Consider the following 22,776-nt stretch of genomic DNA (forward strand, 5'->3'; position numbering starts at 1 on the left):
ACCCGATGTCAATACTTCCCGATATTACATTTTTAAGTAAATACCGGCCGATAATATTGGAGGGCCGATAATATTGGACATCCCTAGTATTGAGCATTAAAAGTAAATCTGTTTGACTTGTTTAACCTTTTGTTTCAATTTTAGGAATACTGGTCAGACTATAGCTTACAATCTTCAGCGTCCACTGGAAATAATAAGAGCTAACTTGGAGAAGATTACTGCAGACTCAAAAATCATCCTAGGAATGCTGTCTTAAGAACTGGACGAGAGCTAATGTCTGCTGTGAAGTCAGATATCCCTGTTTGAGTTGTGATCAAATCCTTAGAGCGTATTAAAACACATGCACACAAAAATTCATAGAGGTTAATAGACTTTATTAAATATTCTTGGCACATCATTTGAATAATTGTTAGTAAGTAGACTCCTGAATAAATATGTTAAATAGTCTTGTAAACAGATAGATAAATACATAAATAAATAAATAAATATGTTAAAATAGTTTTTTAAACAGATAGATAAATAAATAAATACGAAACACTCAAAAGTGTAATGTTATTCAGCCAAATAAATAAACACTTACACAGCAAAGAGTGCCACCTTGTGGTCAAACCTGACTGTTTCAACATAAAACGACCTTCACTTATGGTACTTGGTACATACAGTAAATAGACAATCTGCAGAACATGCAGAAGTTTTTCCAGCAAACAACAAAACTGCTTTTTAAAATGACTTATTCCTTGATTATTGAATCAAAAAAGGTGAATTATAGAATCTGTTCAATACCCAAATCCTCTTCTAAAGAGGGACCCTAACCCTAACCTGTCCATTAAAGGCAAAAAAGCCCGAAAAAATATACTTGAAAAAAAAAAGCAGAGAAACCGCTCCATGTCGCTCCCCGAGCTGATGCTCTTCAGGTTTTTTTTGTCCTCCACCGTCTGAGGTAAGAAAAGATAAATGTCAGAAAGTTTGAATATCATACTGGATAAAAGTAGTGTCTCATACCAAATGTAAATTAATCTATAAATGTGTGCAATGCCCTTTTCTGATGAAGATTCACATGAGATTTAATAAGACTTTTACCTCCAGATGCAGGGTTGGCTGGTCACCAACTTTGTGACACGACAGGTAGAGCTTTGTGTCCTTGATTCCCAGAGCCACAGGTCGGGCCTCAGCGCTCGGTGCAGGGTGCACGTAAGTTGACATGTTCAAGTGAACTGAGGATCAAACAGAGGATACGAGTTCAATAATAGAAGCAACAGATATCATCCAATCAGGAATGACAGTCTGTTATGGCTGTGATGAAGTTTTCTGAAGTCTGCAGACACATTCATTCATCTGTGCAGGTTATGATTGAGATGTTATGTTTCACGACGTTATAGCAATAGAAACACTGAAAGCTTCAGGTAAATAGATCAAGCTGATAGAAATCTGTCATCCCCTTGTTCAAATGTCTACCATGAACCAGAAAATGAATTTATATGCATCAGATCTAACTCTAAGATACAATTACCTTTGCAGTTGTAACTGCCTCCTTGCAGCATCACAGCGTGGAGCTCCATGCTGTCCTGAACCAGTACCAAGCTCCTCTTCTGGCTGTCAGTCACACTGCACTCGTGTTCGCCCGTCCTGCTGAACTGACCTGGTGCAGCTGACTCACACTCGAACACAATTTGCTCTGAGGGGAAAAGAGGCACAGATGATGAGTTATGCTGTTGTTCTTCTAGTAATTTAGTATTCAGACAGTTCAGGTATGTTGTGTTAACCACCTAAACAGTTCAGTAAGTGATTTTCATGTAGTAGTGTTGAAATAAGGTTGTCATCTGTGTGATTACCTTCTACAATACTTTCAAACATGATGTCAAGCAGGTGTTCATCTCTGAACTCGGTGCTCAGCACTGACTCTGACACGTTGTCCTTAAGTCTCTCCATGGCGATGATGAGGTTGGCCACACGTTTCATGGTCAGTGGATGATGGGAGATCTCCAAGTCCAGTCCCTTGGGCATCTTGGTGCTCCAAATCTCGCTCACGTTGCATCTCATTGCGGATTCCATCTTTTTATGAATTTGGTAAGATCTGCAGAAAGACAAAGAGATTTCTGGTGATTCACAAAATACTTAGCAAGACACAGCAGAACTTCTAGTTTTATATTGTAATATAACTTTTAAAATGCAGCATGGTATAGAACAGTGCCTTTAAATCCTGGGGCACCACTGCCCTGCATGTTTTAGATGTTTCCCTTTGTAAAATCATGCAGGTCAGATGTGCCCCAGGACCTGTATTGAAAACACTGGTGTAGAATATCTGATACAGAATAGATTTTTATCTGACAGCAACAGTGTGAACTCTATCAGCTTATAATACCACAACAGGCATCAGAGTGTGTTAAAGAAACTGTGATGAAGCTGCTCCATATTAAAACTGTTAAATATAAAAATATCTATGAAGAAAAAGTCAATTTACCTGTTAATGTCAGTAGTGAAGAAGTCCTGTTATCGTGCTCAGTTTAGATCCCAGTAGTTGTTCTGTCAGTGTTGCTCTGTGTCGCTCTGTCTGCCTGCCCTGACCTGTAGCGTTTTTATACACAGTCAAGGGAATTTTCCCTCTCGTCTACAGGAAGTGGGTTTGTCCCGACGTGATGATGAAATACTGTACTTACTCACTGCTTTCATACTAAAGCTTAGGTATAGTATTATAATATGAAAAGCAGGTTAATATCAATGTTGTATATACTGTTTAGCAATGAGAGAGATCAACTGTGTACGTACTTTCATTTCTTTTAAAGAATATTTGTACTTTGGAATCATGAAAAACACAATTATGTAACATCACATAAGAGGCATAACATATGAGTTACATTTCCTAGTACAATATTATCAGTGACAGTGATATCAGATTTATAGTTTTATGGTATCCTTGTATAGTATTGCTGTAGTGTTGTAGTTTGTATCCACTACCATAAAAATACATTTTATTGCTGATACAATAATAATAATAATAATTATTATAATAATAATAATAATAATAATAATAATAATAATGATAATAATTATAATAATAATAATAATGATAATGGCAACACTACTACTACTGATGATAACAAATACTACTACTACTACTAATAATAATAGCATTCCAAAGGACACACATATCCTCCTCAGTCCATTTATTGTAGTTGACCAAACTGTTCAGTCTATTTTACTCATCAGGCGGAAGTTTTCTATTTGACACCACGATGCAAAAAGATAACACAAAAATGCGTTTTATCTTTTTTGCATCATGGTGTGGAATTGAAACCTCCTCCTGATTTGTAAAATAGTAAAAATGTAACTCAGTCATCATGGAGCCACAAATGTTTTTTAAAAACTAATAAAAATAATAAAGAAGTCATTTGATTTCTTATAAACAACTTAAAAAGTATATTCCAAGCACAGTTTTGTATCTATAAATGTTTTGAGATGCCTAATAGTGTGATTTCAGGAACTTGCATTTCGTAATAATTGAGCAAAGCAACGTAACCCTGTTCCTGCTCCTGTTTGAGGCAGACTACCACTGCACACCATCAGCTGCTGATTTTCATACATACTCTGGTATTCAATCATTTGGGAGAAAGGTTTATCCGCTTTGTAGTGGAGAGTTGAGATCACTCTAATATGTTTTCTGCAGCCAGTTCAGCTTTGCACAAACACTGGTACCAAAGGCAACAAAATGCAGAAGCTCACTGTTTAAGATGTTATACTTATTTTGATTACCGTGTTATATTTATTTTGTCTAATTAATGTAAAATTTTAAGCATACGAATTAGGTTTTGCTGGACTTGATTTCTTTTCCCAGTAAACAGACTTTGGGCACCTTCTGGTTGTAGATAAGAAAATAGTCCTGTTGTTTTTATGCAGGTGTTTTAGTTCAGATGAAACAAACTGGATGTAACTGGAGTCCCCCTGTTTGCAGTTTTTGTGCTAAGCTAAGCTAACCAGCTGCTAGCTATAGCCTTATGATTAACCCTCCTGTTGTTTTTCCGTCGACCGAGCAAATTTTGTCCTCCGAGGTCAAAAGTGACCCGGTTTGGTTTGAGTGTTTATAAAGCATGCAGCATGAATTATCACCCAACTCTGTGTTTGACCTTTATGGAAATGTTTTGGAAATTATGGTCAATAGGCCTGATTTAAATGAAAGTATACTTCATGTTTTGAGTTAATGCCTGTGGTCCTCTGGGGTGAAAATTGACACGAGGACAACAGGAAGGTTAACAGTCGAGACACGATGAAAGTGGTGTCAATCTCTTTGCTAGAAAGTGAATCGGCAAATTTTCCAAAATGTCAAACTATTCATTTAGAGAAAAGGTGACTTACGAAGAACGCACCACTTCCTGTATGTTAAAACGTCCACTATCCAGCCAGTCAGATTTCACTCAGAAAAAGGACGTGCCTTGATAGTTGTACGCTAGTGGAAAATTTTGGCATTTGCAACTGATATCTAAAGATGTTTCTAAAGATGTTTAAACAGATATTGGAGGCATCCTACACCCCTCCACCAACCTTGTATTTTAGCTGCAAAGGCTCTACCACTACTACTACTATTATTATTATTATTAATAATAATAATAATAATTATAATAATGATGATGACAATAATAACTATAACATCTTGAAGAACTATTGAGGACGCATGTCACAAATGATCAAAAACATTCCTGAAAAAAGAAAAAAATCCCCTAAACACATAAAAATCTCTGCATTCTTTCTGTGATTTCGTAAGCCTCTCACGTCTTTGAAGAGGCTCTTCGTAAGTTGGCGGTGGCTCTTGCTTGTTGTGTACAGTTGCACAGCGGGGGCTAAATCTGGTGCTGAGAGATGACATCATTTAAGGTCAACAGTGTGAAACTTACTTTCATTCTTGTTCTTGATGTAAAAAAGATGCCAGATCATATTACCAATAAAACAATACGACACATGCCAAAACTGTCATTTATGCACCAATAATGTGGAGCACCTTACCCCCGTATATCAAACAGCCAACATCTGTGGACATTTAAAAAAAACAATTTTGGTTAATCTGCGTTTTATCAGGTGTTTTATATTTATTTTTATTTAGTTGTGTTTTAATGTTTTTATTTAACTTGCTGCAGGTGTTTGCTCTAGTTTTAATGTTTCAACACTTTGAGCTGTATTTTATGTATGAAAGGTGCTATATAAATAAAGTTATTAAGTTGATTTTTAGTTAAATAAATAATAATAATAATAATAAAAGCTTGTTACTATGCTAATAAACATTGCACTTCTGAGTCACCCACAATATATAATTTAACATAATTTTAATGATAACTATTAAGATTTGTGGACCTAAAAAACTAAACTAGACTAAACTAAAGTAAACCTGGTGTAAATTAGAGTTAACCATGTCCTCATGTCACATAGCGTAAATTAAAAGGGGCAAACATGAGCAGACACCCAAGTGCTTTAATGGTTTGGTACAGATTAGACCCCCATAATTCAACCTAAATTACTAAAGACAGGATGTACTCATATAAAGGGCTAAAGAAAGAGATGAAACTAGTGAAACAGGAACAAACTGAATGAATTAAACAAGGCTAATTTTTGGCATCAGGAATCCGTTTCTATCAGCGCTAGAGCAGCACTTTCACATCAATTTTTCACATCCTGTTTGACACAAGAAGCAATTTTGAACATTCACATTGTTCAGTTTGCTGTGGCAAAATCTACCTCAACAAATATATATGATAAAATAATCTTTAAAAGCAAAAACAGTCAGCAAGTATAATGTAAGTATAATCTGGGCAGACTGATGAACTCATGCTCGATAAAACTGTGAATTACACACCATAAATTAGTCATGGATCCATTTCCCTATAACCCTCACACACTGTTCAGGGTCAAATTTGACTCATTTTTTACATTTGAGATCTGTAAAAACACCATATACACATTTCTTTTAGCTGAACTTTTCCTAATGCGATTCACAGTAAACATAAATGGAAATAAAATGCATAATTTAAAAAACTTTTATGCAGTTGATACACATTTTTATATATGCAAATGTACACATCAAGACACAATTCAAAAATCAGCATTCAAACATTTTCTATAAAACATTTCAGAGCTGTAAAAACACTTTTTACACAAGTGGACTTTTCCTAATGTTACCCCAAATATACAAACATGAAAATAAAAAGCATCATTTAAAAAAAAAAAAAAGTGCACATTTAGATACACATTTTTATATATGCAAATGTCCAAATTTGACATGTTGTATTCATCATATTCTATAAAATGTTCTACTGGACCATAAAATAGTGATTGTAAATGTCTTTTTCTTCTTTAAATAAGATAATTTATGAATGTGAATTAGTGTCAAGACTAATTATAAGTCAGAATATGAACAGTATGTAAAGGTTAAGGCACCTGGCGAAACTCAAAATATATTACAGTAAATAAATGAAAGCATATGGATCAGCTTTACTGGAGAGGTGGAAGCATATGAATGATATGAGAATCTCCCTGAAGATAAAAACACAACTACAGCACCACACAACTGATGCAACAGGCTTAATCATTCCCCTGGCAGCTGTGACCACATGAATGAATGAATCACAGTAACACCTTTGGGATTTTTTTATTTTTATGTTTCTGTGCAGCAAATACACATTTTTTGGTCTGTTTGACTCATATTAATCCCAAAATTTAGAAACTGACTCACTCCATTAAAGATTAATCACCAATTTATGAATGACTGCTGCTGCTTCTGAAATTATGCATAGAGACTAATTATGAGACAGACTGAATTACCCTCTCCTCTCACATCTGGGCTTTTGTTCCCCTCTTTGGCAACGGCAGGAATGATTGCACCTTCATTGACTCCCTCCCTTCGCTCTCTTAACAGGACAAAATAATAACGAAGTCATTTGATTTCTTATAAACAACTTAAAACATTTTGGCCAACTACAATAAATGGACTGAGCAAGGACATTTTGACAAGTGTGTCCTTTGGAATGCTATCATTATTATTATTATTATTATTATTATTATTATTATTATTATTATTATTATCATTAGCAGTAGTAGTAGTAGTAGTAGTAGTAGTAGTATTTATTATCATCAGTAGTAGTAGTGTTGCCATTATTATTATTATTATTATTATTATTGTTATTATTAATATTATTATCATTGTATCAGCAATAAAATGTATTTTTATGGTAGTGGATACAAACTACAACACGACAGCAATACTATAAAAGGATACCATAAAACTATAAATCTGATATCACTGTCACTGATAATATTGTACTAGGAAATGTAACTCATATGTTATGCCTCTTATGTGATGTTACATAATTGTGTTTTTCATGATTCCAAAGTACAAATATTCTTTAGAAGAAATGAAATTACGTACACAGTTGATCTCTCTCATTGCTAAACAGTATATACAACATTGATATTAACCTGCTTTTCATATTATAATACTATACCTAAGCTTTAGTATGACAGAGAGGGAAAATTCCCTCCCTGTGTGTATAAAAACACTACAGGTCAGATCAGGCAGACAGAGCGACACAGAGCGACACTGACAGAACAACTACTGGGATCTAAACCGAGCACGATAACAGGACTTCTTCACCACTGACATTAACAGGTAAATTGACTTTTTCTTCATAGTTATTTTTGTAATCATCACAGTTTCTTTAACACACTCTGATGCCTGTTGTGGCATTATAAGCTGATAGAGTTCGCACTGTTGCTGTCAGATAAAAATCTATTCACCAGTGTTTTCAATACAGGTCCTGGGGCACATCTGACCTGCATGTTTTTACAAAGGGAAACATCTAAAACATGCAGGGCAGTGGTGCCCCAGGATTTAAAGGCACTATTCTATACCATGCTGCATTTTAAAAGATATATTATAATATAAAACTAAAAATTCTGCTGTGTCTTGCTAAGTATTTTGTGAATCACCAGAAATCTCTTTGTCTTCCTGCAGATCTTACCAAATTCATAAAAAGATGGAATCCGCAATGAGATGCAACGCGAGCGAGATGTGGAGCGAGATGTGGAGCACCAAGATGCCCAAGGGACTGGACTTGGAGATCTCCCATCATCCACTGACCATGAAACGTGTGGCCAACCTTATCATCGCCATGGAGAGACTTAAGGACAATGTGTCAGAGTCAGTGCTGAGCACCGAGTTCAGAGATGAACACCTGCTTGACATCATGTTTGAAAGTATTGTAGAAGGTAATCACACAGATGACAACCTTATTTCAACACTACTACATGAAAATCACTTACTGAACTGTTTAGGTGGTTAACACAACATACCTGAACTGTCTGAATACTAAATTACTTCTTGTTGCTTGATGGTAAACGAACAGCAGCATAACTCATCATCCGTGCCTCTTTTCCCCTCAGAGCAAATTGTGTTCGAGTGTGAGTCACCTGCACCAGGTCAGTTCAGCAGGACGGGCGAACACGAGTGCAGTGTGACTGACAGCCAGAAGAGGAGCTTGGTACTGGTTCAGGACAGCATGGAGCTCCACGCTGTGATGCTGCAAGGAGGCAGTGACAACCGCAAAGGTAATTGCATCTTAGAGTTAGATCTGATGCATATAAATTCATTTTCTGGTTCATGGTAGACATTTGAACAAGGGGATGACAGATGTCTGTCAGCTTCATCTATTTACCTGAAGCTTTCAGTGTTTCTATTGCTATAACGCCATGAAACATAACATCTCAATCATAGCCTGCACAGATGAATGAATGTGTCTGCAGACTTTAGAAAACTTCATCACAGCCATAACAGACTGTCATTCCTGATTGGATGATATCTGTTGCTGCCATTATTGAACTTGTATCCTCTGTTTGATCCTCAGTTCACTTGAACATGTCAACTTACGTGCACCCTGCACCGAGCGCTGAGGCCCGACCTGTGGCTCTGGGAATCAAGTACACAAAGTCCTACCTGTCGTGTCGCCAAGTTGGTGACCAGCCAACCCTGCATCTGGAGGTAAAAGTCTTGGAAATGTACTTGCAGACCGCCAACCGTTACCGCACCTTCAACATCCAACGTCAAATATGGATTTGCATGTGGTCCTTCAAGTCCCTCTTTAGAAGAGGATTTGGGGTTTGAACAGATTCTATAATTCACCTTTTTTGATTCAATAATCAAGAAATAAGTGATTTTAAAAAGCCGTTTTGTTGTTTGCTGGAAAAACTTCTGTATGTTCTGCAGATTGTCTATTTACTGTATGTACCAAGTACCATAAGTGAAGGTCGTTTTGTATTGACACAGTCAGGTTTGACCACAAGGTGGCACTCTTTGTCGTGTACAGTATGTGATTATTTATTCGGCTGAATGACATTACACTTTTGAGTGTTTTCATATTTATTTATTTATGTATTTGTACATCTGTTTACAAAAGTATTTTAACATATCTATTCAGAAGTGTTCTTATTCACAATTATTCAAATGAAGTGCCAAGAATATTTAATAAAGTCTATTAACCTCCATTAATTTTTGTGTGCATGTGTTTTAATATGCCTAGTTAGTTAGTGTTTAACCGAGCAACGTTAAGTGGAAAGATGAGATTGTAAAATCATAATATTATATCTGATATACTTTATGACACGACTCCAGAGCCCCCCCCCCCCCCCAAAAAAACCCCCCAAACAAAACAACAACAATAACATATAATCAAGTTTGAAGAACAGAAAGAGCAAAGTATAGTGAATCTGATTATGACATAACTGCAAGAAAGGATTGCACAATATGTTTTGCATTGCATAAAAACAAAATAACATATAGGAGGAGGCAAAACTTAAAAAATAAATGAAGGGCTAACAGAGCTGTGATAGAGTTAATTATATTAGTATTATCATTATGCAACAGTCTATGATTAATATACAGCCTGTAGTCACGTTCTGTTTACAAACTCTGCTCCAATCAGCGCAGAGATCGAAATTTAAAATTATCCAATCAGCGAAGAGGAGGCGTTAACTCCCGGCAAATTCGAACCGGATGCGCGAGCAGCTCTGTCTGTTGTTATGATGTAATTTAACGTTTATCGTTTAACCGCCGCCCGCAGCCGCTCAAAAATTACCTAGACATTTCTATACTTTATAGTAAGATATCCAGACAAAAAGACCGACAAAGGGAATACTAATAGTTATGGAAGAAGAAGAGACCGTACCGATACTTTCCAGAAAAGGTTAGCGTGTTAAATTTCTTGAAAACGAGCCTTTAGTTAATGTTCCGTAGCAACCAGTGTTACGGGTTAAATGTTGACCGTGGTAACTTGTGACTTTCACGTAGGTTTTCTCCTAAAAGCCTTTGATTGTAGTTTAATCATTAAAAAAAAAAAACTAACCCATCTGTTTTTGATATCCATAAGCTACACTAACTATTTGTGTTCAGTAGTCCCATTCACTTTTCGTTACGTATCTTGTAATGAATGAGAAAGTCACCAGATAACACGGTCACCAGATAAACCGAAACAACGCTACAAATCTGTACATCGGATTTAACTAAAATTGTTTTAATCTTATAGACAAGAAACCGTCCGAATTAACTTTATAATACTAATTTGGTAGTGTACGTTTTTGCCAGACTTGACCCACGTTAAGATGCCTTAGCCTGTGCCCACATGTTGTTCAAGCTAAACAAACATTACCATTAATGGACCCTCTAATGCTGCTCATATAACTTTATATTACAAAGACAAAATAACTCTAGAAAGGGATAAATAATGCCATGCTTGATCTGGTCTTCTGGGCTTTCATCAAAGTCAACCCTTACTCACTGTTCAGGGTCAAATTTTTACATTGTAGAGCTGTGACTTTACCTCATGTGACCCCAAATATACAAAACATGGAAACAAAATGCATCCTTTTTTAAAATTTTGTGCAGCTGATTCATATTTTTATATATACAAATGTACAAATGTAACCTGTGTTTATTAAAGCAGATTCAAGAATCAGCATCAGCATTCATCAGATTCTATAAAATGTTCTACTGGACCATAAAATAGTCATTGTAAATGTATTTTTTTCTATTTACAGAAGGATTAATCAAACATTTACAGATGACTGATGGGGGAACCTATTGATGTGAATTGGTGTAATTATAAGTTAGAATATAAACAGTATGTAAGGGTTAATGATAACGTTACTTACACTTTATTATAAAAATATAAACATAAACACAGTGTTTGGGAGTAACTAGTTACATGTAACAATGTTACGTAACTTAACTTTTGTAAAAAAAATAAATAAAAAAGACAGATTAATTAACATTAGATCAATAAGTTAACAAATTGTTTTAGCTCCTCTATGCACTCTTTTTTTCCAATTTAGATTTATTTACAGGTGTAAATCATCAACTTGCAGGCAGGTGGCGCTAAATTTCTATTAAATCGACTTTACAGTTCCTCACAGTTACTGACTGGTGGCCTCCATTGTTAGTTCAGGTGATTTAAGTATTGCTGTGCCAGTCACGCCTCCTTAATGAGTTGATTGATTGTTTTTCAGCAGAACAACTTTTATTTCATCAGCATTTTCCCCCCAAATGTTACAAAATCTTGAGACTGCGCTTGTGAAATGGGCTTTATTTACTTTATTATGTTAATTTAATTCGTGGAAATGAGCTGCAGGTTTTTACCTCGCTGTAGTCATTCCTCCTGATCATACATGGCTAATATGTGGGCCAAAATCTATGTGTCCAATCCAAATAAATGTATTTAAAAGTTGATGTTACGTTTATATGAGGCTTCAGCAGTCTGAGTTAGTCATATCAAATGGATATTTGACACATTTACAGTCTTTTTAGCATCAAATTCCCTCTTTGTGTTTCCCTGTTGAGCTGTGGTGGAAGTATAGTAACAAAAAGAGGGACACTGGCATTAAAAAGACTGTAACGAAACATATCTACTTGATTTGACTGATTCAAGCTTCATATTAGCTTCAGATAAAATTTCAAGACGATGAAGGGATCACAATATGAACAGGAGGAATGATTACAGCAAGAAAAAACCAACATATTAAAGTGTTAATTTGAACTCCTGACTGACTTGAAAAATGTGTTGATGGTAATAAACAACATTCTCTATCGCAAACAAATTGTTGTGTGTGTGTATAAAATGTTATGAATGTGTGGATATTAATCCCAGATGATCTTCAGACACTAATTATGAATTCAGGTGCTGAACTCTTGTGTAACTTCCTTTCACAGATGTGCGTCGGCAGAAGTTGATGGAGTACCTGACAGCAAAGGGAAAGCTGAAACTGTCCAACTCCACGTAAGAAATAAAATGTTGTTAATTTAACCCTTACATACTGTTCATATTCTGAGAAACTCACTCAATCACTATTTTATGATCTAGGAGAACATTTGAAAGAATATGATGAATACAAAAACACGTTTAAATGCTGAGTTTTTACAGATCTTCAATCGTCATGGGTCAAATTTGCATATTTAAAAATGTGTATCAGCTGCACAAACAAATGAAAATTATGCTTTTTATTTCAATTTTTGCACACTCGATCACATTCGGAAAAGTCCAGTTTAAAAGAAATGTCTATAAGGTGTTTTTACAGCTCTCAAATGTAAAAATGTGTCAAATTTGACCCTGAACAGTATGTAAGGGTTAATAAATGTTAGACTAAATCATTATATTTTACTCCTTTTATTCAAGGAATGTAACCAACGGTGACAACAGCCAGGTGAAGAAACCTGTGATGTCTGCACTGAAGGTGGGTGTGCAGGATATAAAGTGTGTATGCAGTGGCTTGGTATAGTGACTGGGTGTTGTTTCTTCTTCTCTAATGCCCCTGTTGGTGCATTGCTGAGTATCTTGGTGCATTACTACAACCTGAAGAGTGTGAAACCATTGACTGGACTGTGTGTGTGTGTGTGTGTGTGTGTGTGTGTGTGTGTGTGTGTGAGACAGTGCAGGAGACAAAAAAAAGATGACATCATCTTTAAAATTAATGCTCTGTAGCACTATGAGTGGTCACGAACTCCACAGGGTATCTTTAAGGCATCAATATGTTCAGTTCTGTAGGATAATATATTTACAACGCTATCAGCTTCAACATAATAGCGAATGGGACCGGGGATCGTTAAAAAAATTCTGATACCAGGACTATCCAAATACCCGTAAAGTGATTCTGATACCAACTGAGTACTTCATTCGATACCCATTATACATTTAGTGCTCTTGCTCTTGAACTCAAATTCACCACGACTTCACCACCACAGACGGGTTGTAGCTGCTGTGGCAGTGGGCCAATCACATGTTGCATTAAATTGAACGTGTGCTTTGATTGACTGTGAGCAAGTTCATAAAGATATTGTTTGATGAGATTCAATATTACTTGGTATTGATTTAAATTGGTCGATACCTTAAAGGTGTCAAGTACTGATATTCAGCCCTAGCAGCTGCCCAGAGAGGCATTTTGCCAAGGGCGGCACAGGGCACACGCATCAAAAGACAGAAGAAAAAAAGAAGATCGGTTTTCTGTCATTTAGTTTCATGTGATCTCATTTGCATGTCACGTCTTCTTTTTACATTGTCACCATGTGGATCAGTTAACCTCATTGCGGTGGGCGTCCTCGTTCTAGTTTGTGAACTAACAGCTTTTACACTACCAAATGAACCACATTTTATAAGTGTGTTGTTCTATTTGTGTATTTGTGTGATATAGGGTTTGTGCAATTTACTTTTGTGTTGTTTTTGTAAATCAGCAGTAGGTTATAATTTGTGATAATTTGATTCTTCATTTCATGTACATTTATATATTAGAAGTGTTTCTATTCTTTATACTTCATTTTTGGTATTTGTGGTTGTTATTTCTCTCTCTCTCTCTCTCTCTCTCTCTCTCTCTCTCTTTTGTTCTTTTAGAATTTAATTAATATCAGTTTTAAGTTGCTGTGGTGCTGAGTTATCTTGTTTTGACATCTTCTGTTTTCACAGGTCATCAAGGGGAAAGAGAACAATGCTCCAGTTGGCAGTCTGAGATATGAAGCCAAAAAAATATTTCCTCCTCGATCCACTCAACAACCTGCCCAAAAAACATTCAATTTTACAAACAAGGTTAAAGTCAACATCCTGACCACACAGCAGAAGTCCAACAGTGTCGCACCTCAGTTAAAATTTAATCAAAACCGGGTGCTCACAAATACATACAATGTGACCTCAACATCTAATCTGTATGCAGTCAGCCATGTCAAGAAGCAGCCAAGAACAGGATTACAGCCTTCAGTCAAAACCTCTTCTAATGCTTCATCTACCGCTTTTACAAAACCCGACAGCAGATTCAGCAGGAGCTCAAACGCCACCAGGTCAGGCCCAGTGAACAACGTCAATTTTAGGATAAGTCTCGGTCCCATTGTCAAAACAAAAACGGGACTCGTTCCTGCCGTGATCCAGCCGAGAAACACTAACCCAACCCTAACACGCCTAACTTCTACCACAGCAGCCAACACCACCGTCAGCACCAATACTTCTAATGCTGCCAAAAAGGTGCGATCCAACACCTTATCTTCGCTTTCTGTTCCCAGGAGCTCCTCCTTGGCCCCGAGGAAAACTTTTTCTTCTACTGCTCTAAACAAACCCGTTCACGAGAAAACCACAATTTCTCAGAGAGCAAGAGCTGCAATTAAAACTCAAGATCAGAAAAAGTCCAATCCTAAGCCAGTTTTGGGTAAACCGTTTCAGCCATCTTCTAAGAGTCAAATATTAAGTGGAGTGAAATCAATGTCCACTTCCATCAAGGGCAGAGTAGCATCTGTTAAGCCAGAGGTAAAGGTAGGAGTGGCAAAAATGAAAGAATCAGCTTGTCAGCCCACAGCTAGATCCACAAAACAAAGATCTCAGGCAGCCGGAGGAGAGAAAAATGTCCAAACGTGCAAAGCTGCTCCCCGGAAACCCACGGTGCCAGCGAGCAGGTGCAGTGTCAGGGCGACTGGTGAAGCTACGCGGGCTGCAGCGGCCGCGCCGGCAGGGAAACCCAAAATAAGTAAAACGACAGAAAGCAAGAAGGGATGCAGTTCAATGAAAGCCCCTCCGCCACTGACAGGTACAAAAAGAATAAGCGCTCCGGTGCTGTCACAGACGGTGCCGCGGCCTGCCAGGACCATCAGCTACTGCGGAAAGGACACAGACACGAAGAGGTCAAAGGTCCCAGTCAGAGCCATTCCTCAGACGGAGGTAAAGAAACCGACTGCTGCCCAGGAGGAGAGACTGTAAGTATTAGCGAAGGAAGGTAAAGCTACTGGTAAATGTGTTGCATGAAACCATGACCAGTGTTGGGGAGTAACTAGTTACATGTGATGGCCTTATGTCTTTTAATTACAACATAAAGGAAAATGTGTCATTAAATTGCAGGTTCTTATGAAAATGTTAATGATTTAAAACTGAACTTTAAGATTTTACTCTGGAGGGTTTTTTCCTCATTTTTTAATATTTAACATGTTACTGAATCCATATATTGCTGTTTTTAATTCTTTGAAATCCATATATTTTTTATATTTTGTAAATAAATCATGACATGAGCTTAAATTGTGTCACAGTACCCATTAATCCCATGCCAGACTTTTGATAAAATATCTTTATTTTAAATTTCAAAATCAACATGAACTAATGAATACATTTTACAATGAGAGATAACAAATGATCTCCCTTATAAATCATGTCAGTATCCATGAAAAACACCTGAACTTAGATTTTGGTGCTTAATGGGAAAAAGTAATCAAATATAATAAGTTACAGTACTTTGATTAAATAATTTAAATAGTTACATTACTTATTACATTTTAAATAAAGTACCTAGTAATCTGTAACCTATTACATTTTCCAAAGTAACCTTCCCAACCCTGTTTATGGCACCGTTAATTCATTTAGTCTCCACTGATGGTGGTTTAAGGTTTGGTTTGTGAGTTTTGCACTAATCTGCTGTAGAAGAGCTGAAATACTTAAACAATAAGGAAAGTTGGCTTTTAGGGCTGGACAACACATTTTTTATTCATAAGTGTTTAGCTTAATCACATGGAAATCATATCATGTTCTACAAATTTCTGTCCTAAAGATTTTGGTCTGATGTGACACATAATAGTAAAACACAGTCAGCTGATTCATGGAAAGGACTGTGGCCAAGCTGCTAGATCAATACCCAAACATCTGTTACTATATAGGTGCCAATATGATACCTGTGTTTCAGTATGGATATAAAAAGTACATTAAAATATAAAGCATTGCATTTTTAATGGTACCCTCTGCTCTATTATTCCAGGAGTAAACTACAGGCGTGGCGGGAATCCAAGGGCATTTCTTACAAGCGTCCTCCGATGATGGTCAAACCTCAGGTCATGTCCACTGTCTCCTTGCCGCAACCCTTCTGGGCCACCATGACAGAGGAGGACGAGGCCCACTCCCTTGTTTATGCTGTGGACAGATCTCTGGCCGACTGCTTAAAATTGCTGGAAGAGGTATGTGGTTTTGTATCCCGTGTAATCTCCCACAGGGCAATACATTACTCGAAGATATTGGGTGGACATTGTTGTTTTAAAATTATCGGGTGCTTTGGGTCCTTAGGAGTCTTTTGGATTACATCATTCTCTCCTTTAGTTCTGCTTTTTTCACCCAGTGTAACCCGATACTCCCCACAGCTGCTGTTTAGCTGTCTCAGCAGATCTACCACAGGTCAAGTTCAATATTACCCAGTTACTTTTCTTACTGCATTCTTTTTCTATAGTAGTAATAATAATAATAATAATAATAAAAGTGCAGATAATATTTAATCACATATATTGTGGTTTTTTATACTTATTCAATCATAAAGTACTTATTCACTCAGTAGTTGCAGAATCACATATACCTCTTTGTTTAACATAATGTCTTCAGATTTGATCATCTTTAGCAAACGATGGTCAACAATCAAGTACTAGTAAGTAAGTTTTAACAGATACAACATTGTTCATTATTAGTAATTATCATCAAAATGTTACTCTACAACATATTTTGTAGACAACATTTCATTTCATGTTTTCTTTAGCGGCCAAACTGAGCAGTACTGCAAAAAAGCCTTTCATCAGAGAGAGTTCAGAGTTGCAATAATGGTTTAATTCTGGGGACAACTTTAGACAGTCTCTCCTGGAAGGCCCTTCATAGCATTGCACTTTCTGCACGTTGAAACATGTTAAATACCCGGTTAACTGCTACACAAGATTTTAGGCTGTTTGGGGGCGTGTTGTTTAACTACTGATGAGATGATGAAATATGATGAATAGGATTTCACGTTGGAGCCACATATTTTTGCAGCGTGCCTCTTAGTTGGCATCTCAGCTGCTGAACAGCTAAGCGCACTAAATCAAATCCACCACGAGTTCACCACCACAGACGATTGTAGCTGCTGTGGCAGTGGACCAATCACATGTTGCATTTAATCAAAGAATGCCTGCATTGATTGGCTGTGAGCACGTCATATTTTCTAGCTCTGAGTGCAAAAAGGGTCGATTACAGGTATCGTTTACGCTTGATATCGATTTTTTTCAGTCGATACGTTAAAGGTACCAGATACAGATACTCAGCTCTAGTTCACATGTATGTTTTGTGATTGGCCAATGCAGCACCTTGCCAGATGACATGTTCAAAATGTAAACCTGGTTAATGACCCTGCATTGTTGTGTCTCCACCATTCGAAATTGTGTTTTTTGAAACATGGCTTAGGTTGAACACATCTTCAGAGACGTTCCATGTGAAGATTGTTCGAGCACTGTGGTTTGCAGCATAGTGACACACTTACTTGTAATGTATGAGTTAATATGAGCTTTTTTTTTTGCCTCTACAGGGCTGCCCCCCAGACCAGGTGAAAGGGGTTCTCTCACGCCTGCCACCGCTGTCCCATAAGTTTGCCAAATACTGGATATGTCAGGTCCGCCTGATGGAGCTAGCGGGTGACCTGGAGGTCCTGCCCATGTTTGAAGAAGCTGTTCGTGTAGTGTTGGAGGTGAGACAACAGTGATATTAGACATCAGAGACATTTTAGGCAAGGCAAGGCGAGGCAGCTTTATTTATATAGTGCATTTCATACACAGGGTTTCAGTGGGCTTTACATAAAAATAAAACATCAGATGATTTGACAGTAAGAATTGGAAGCATAAAAACATACAATTGGGAAAAAAATAAAACCCAATTATAATTTTACGTAAAGGTTGTTTTAACCGTTCTTAATTTGGCTCAGGGGTTTTTCCATTTCATATCATCATAAACTCAATTAACTGGATTATTCAAAAAACAGGAAATCTATATATCAATTTATATTTCACAGTTGAATTGAAATTAGTAGTATGAATAAATAATTAAATTAAATAAATATAATAAACTGCAAATTCACACTTTTGTATTTCATTTTCAACATTTTGCTTCTCACAGTGTCCAAAACTTCAGTCTTTATCATCTGTGAACAACTTGCCATTCAGCTCCCACTAGGTGAAGAAATAAAACTCACGTCAGCTGAATTTTTACCTCTGATCCAGCTCACAGGAAACATCAGGACAGGAAACATCGTCAGGGATTGATCAGTTGATATTGTAGTATGGTGAAATAATGCCTTGTGATGCAATCCCAGCCAGAGTTATAATAGACATTTAGTCAACAAATTAATTGAGGAAGTAACGAAGAAGATGAATTAATCATGTGTCTGTTTTAGTACAACAAAGAGTAAAAGGTCTAAAAACCATAATATTCAGGTTTCATATTATATTACACAAAAAGTCTCCGCCACACTTGTTTGTTTGGTTTTGTTTAAATGGCTTTAAAGTTTCTCTACGTCTTCATCATTTAAGCCCGTGGACGAGCTGCGGACCGTGGTGTTTGAGATCCTGAAGAAAAAGGACGAGATTCAAGGTATTTGGTCCGTTTAACAGATGCTTGTTGAGATTACACTCTGCGTGAACTTACTGTTAATTATCACCACGCTCACATTACACACTTACAGGTTACGTCACGCGGCCTCACTCTGTTGAAAACTCACATCTTGAATCATTCTTACTGCTTGAGAGTCACCGGATGCAATATGCAAAACTCCTTGCGAGTATGTTGCAAGCAGCTTATTTTCCGTCATTCTCTACGTACCAGTTGTCTTGATTTGATTTGATTTTTTTAATATGCACGGCAGCAGATGGTTTCCCACGGTCAGTAAACCAGTGTCTTTATGCATTTGGGTGAACTAAATACTAGAAACACTTCTCTGTATTTGACATAAAACACTTCAGCACCTCAGACTAAATTCTTCAAAACTGATCATATTTAAATCAACCCTTAAAAAAGTTAAAGATGAATCTCATTTTATTTAGCTTTTGTATGAGACTGCATTAGTACATTTATATATTTTTTAGTATTTTTAGGTATATTATATTTCATTCACTGTAGATTTGTCTTGTTTTCTTTTTAATTATTAGTATTTAATGTGTGACCTTTTGCCCCTTCTTCAATTCAAAGCTGCTATAATCAGCTTTTTTACATCTTTTAACTCATTCGGCTTTCAAATTAGCTGGCTTTATTCCATCTTGCTGCTCTTATCTGCATCGTTTGTTTTTTTTTGCAAAATGCTCCAAAAAGTAAGAGTTCACTTCCTGCCCAGCGCCAAACAGCAGAGAGACAACGTTAGGGGGCTAGTTTGGTGAACATAGTCAAGTGTTAGAAGCTTATAAACTAGATGTTTTTCTTGAACATCACTCCAAATAAACACTAATGTTGCTCCATATCTACTTAGATGATCAACTGTGTGCAATATCTTACAGCTCTTTGGCCAAATTCTTATATGATGAGTTATGATGTGTGGATACTTAATACTCCGTAATTTCCAGCATCCGAAGAGAAGGAGAGCGAGGAGGACGAAATCCTGGAAACAGTGGAAAGCACTCCAGATATGATGACACCCTCTAAGCCTGTCAGAGCCCTGATCTGTGGGGAGAAAGGAGACTCGTCTGTCGTCAAGTTCAAGATCACGGCAACCCCTGGGTGTGTGTGTGCTTTGTTGAGTGGAGTACTTAAAAGTACATATTTAAGTACTGTCTTTGTGTAAAATTTTGAGGTATTAGTACTTTTACTTGAGTGTTTCCATCTGATGCTACTCTATTCTTCCACTCCACCACATTTCAGAGGGAAGTATTGTGCTCTCCACTACATTAATTTGACAAAGCTTTTGTTACTTCATGAGTTTTCAACATCTCCAACAATAAACTTCTCACATGACTTCATTTTAGAACAAATGTTCAAATGATCCAATATTTCAGCATACATCAAAGATTAGAGAAAAGGTCCAATAACTGAAAACACATTTGTGCATCAGAACTTTGTCTTTTCTTCTTTCCTCTCCCATTAATCATCTCACCATACCTCACATTTATCTGCTGACCCTTTGGAAGGACCCCACCCCTAGGTTGGGAACCACTGGACTAAACTAGCTAACTGTATATAAAGTAGTGTAAACTAGCTAACTGTATATTAAGTAGTGTAAACTAGCTAACTGTAAATAAAGTAGTGTAAACTAGCTAACTGTATATAAAGTAGTGTAAACTAGCTAACTGTAAATAAAGTAGTGTAAACTAGCTAACTGTATATAAAGTAGTGTAAACTAGCTCCACCTCCAGCAGCTACAACAGTAACATGCTGCTCTAACACTGATGCTTCACTATTAATAATCTAATGATGTCATATATAATAATATATCACTCAGAGGAACCAAACCACTACTTTTACTGTAATACTCATAATACTGCAGTATTTTTAATTTAATACTTTAAATGCATTTTGCTGCTAATACTTAGGTATTTTCACATTTTTCATGCAGAGATCTGAATACTTCTTCCACGACTTAAAGTATGAATTTTTGTCCTTCCTGCAGTGGCCCTGCAGACAAGCAGAGTGAACCTGCACGGATAAATGGCCAGGAGTTGCGCTTCTTTACCCCAGTGAGACGCTCGGTGCGAATTGAGAGAGCCTCACTCCGACTCCCTGCGGCCCTCCAGGACCACGATGTCTGTGTGGCCTCCTACAACGACCTGATCGACGAGGAGACCAAAGAGAAAAGCAAAGAGCAGGAGGACGGGGAGATCAGCCCTCCTGCTAACGAAACGCCGATGTACGTCTACAGGCAGAACGAAGCACTTAAAGACAAAGTGTTGGTCAAGCTTTTCTACGGTGAAGATGATGAAGAGGTGCTGAACTCATCTTCACCCGTTTGTAACTGAGGAAAAAAGTTACACATTTTTCACTGTTTACATGTCAAGGAGAAGAAATTTGTGCATATTTTGGTGTTGTTGGTTATTTTACTCCCCTGGAAGGAAGTTGAGTTTTAAGTTTATTCCTTGTAAAGAAGTTTTAGGTAGTTTTGTAAAAATCAATCTGGATAATGTCTTGTATATAGTAATGTAAAATAAAACGCCTTTTTTTTTTTTTTTAGAAAACCTTATTCGGTGTCTGGACTCTTTAGTGCTCTACGCAACAACCATCAAACTCAGTTCATGAGTATTGCCTGCAGTGTTGGGGAGGAACTAGATACATATGTTATATCTTCTAATTACAAATTAAATGTAACTGAAATCTGTTACAGTCACAGAAAAAATGTGTAATTAAATTAGTTGAATTACAAAGGAGGTTACATCTGAAGTCAGACCTTTAACATTTTGCTCAGGAGGGTTTTTTCCTCATTTTTGCACTACTCACAAAAAGTTAGGGATATCTGGCTTTCGGGTGAAATTTATGGAAAATGTAAAAAGTTCATGCTACAGTCGTATTATATCATGAAAGTAGAGCATTTAGGTCAGAGGGGTCAAACTCATTTTCATTCAAGGGCCACATACAGCCCAATTTGATCTCATGTCCAGAAACACTAAAAGGAAGGAAGGAAAAGAATACAGGAAGGAAAGATGGAAGGAAGAGAAGAAAAGACAAGAAGGATGGAAAGAAAAGAAGGACAGGATGGGAAGATGGAAGGAAGGAAAGAAAAGGAGGAGGAGAAGGAAAGGAAGATGGAAGGAAAGAAAAGAAGGAGGAGAAGGAAAAGAATACAGGAAGGAAGGAAGGAAAAGAAGACAGGAGGGAAGGGAGGAAAAAGGAAACTGGGCCGCACTGGACCTCTCGGCGGGCTGGTTCTGGTCCACGGGCCTCATGTTTGACACCCCTGATTTAGGTAGAAGCATGCAGTGGTGATTTCCTCATCTCAAACTATTTATTGAAACAAAAGCCAACAACAGTGGTGTTTATACCACAACAAAAAATGTCAATGTCTCAATAACTTGTCATGTGCCCTTGAGCATCAATTACACCACAAGACGACGTATTGTCTGCTGAGGCATGGCATCCCACTCTTCTTGAAGGGCGGCCCTCACGAGTTACGAGCCTCAAAACGCAGACTCAGCTGATCCTGTAGGTTTTCTATGGGATTCAGGTCTGGAGAAAGTGCAGGTCACTCCATTTGAGGTACCCCCGTCTCCAGCAGCCGTTCCCTAATGATGCGACCTCGATGAGGCGGAGCATTGTCGTCCATGAAGATGAAATTAGGCCTGTGTTGTTCATGCAGGGGCACAATGACTGGGTTAATGATGTTATTCAGGTGGTATGGGCTCCTCACTGTACCATTCACTAAGTGTAGGGCAGTTCTGTTGGCGACCATCATTTCTGCTCAACGTAAATCGCCTTTCATCAGAGAACAGCCTCTCACCTCCCTTAAATGTGCCTGGAGTTGAGTGGTATTCATCATCCGGTT

At 37.2% G+C, this 22,776-nt stretch overlaps 3 protein-coding genes across 3 annotated transcripts; 2 read left to right on the forward strand and 1 right to left on the reverse strand.

Annotated features, from left to right (window-relative positions):
- Positions 1-288: 288 nt before the first annotated feature.
- On the reverse strand, positions 289-2,052 carry LOC128364851 (interleukin-1 beta-like). Its single transcript, XM_053325473.1, has 5 exons — positions 1,833-2,052; positions 1,511-1,675; positions 1,081-1,214; positions 857-935; positions 289-320 (listed from the first exon to the last, which is right to left on the reverse strand). The coding sequence occupies exons 1-5, from the start codon at positions 2,050-2,052 to the stop codon at positions 289-291; spliced, it is 630 nt and encodes a 209-aa protein (XP_053181448.1).
- Positions 2,053-8,015: 5,963 nt separating this feature from the next.
- On the forward strand, positions 8,016-9,139 carry LOC128364852 (interleukin-1 beta-like). The gene is made up of 3 exons (XM_053325474.1): positions 8,016-8,247; positions 8,422-8,586; positions 8,883-9,139. Exons 1-3 carry the CDS (start codon positions 8,016-8,018, stop codon positions 9,137-9,139), a joined length of 654 nt encoding a protein of 217 aa, XP_053181449.1.
- Positions 9,140-10,153: 1,014 nt separating this feature from the next.
- Positions 10,154-21,480, forward strand: ckap2l (cytoskeleton associated protein 2-like). Its single transcript, XM_053325475.1, has 9 exons — positions 10,154-10,217; positions 12,236-12,302; positions 12,699-12,756; positions 13,980-15,250; positions 16,297-16,492; positions 17,854-18,012; positions 18,851-18,911; positions 19,874-20,027; positions 20,914-21,480. The coding sequence occupies exons 1-9, from the start codon at positions 10,178-10,180 to the stop codon at positions 21,257-21,259; spliced, it is 2,352 nt and encodes a 783-aa protein (XP_053181450.1). The 5' UTR covers positions 10,154-10,177; the 3' UTR covers positions 21,260-21,480.
- The last annotated feature ends 1,296 nt before the right edge of the window (positions 21,481-22,776 follow it).

The sequence above is a fragment of the Scomber japonicus genome, chromosome 9 (genome assembly GCF_027409825.1).
Source record: "Scomber japonicus isolate fScoJap1 chromosome 9, fScoJap1.pri, whole genome shotgun sequence".
Classification (NCBI taxonomy): Eukaryota; Metazoa; Chordata; class Actinopteri; order Scombriformes; family Scombridae; genus Scomber; species Scomber japonicus.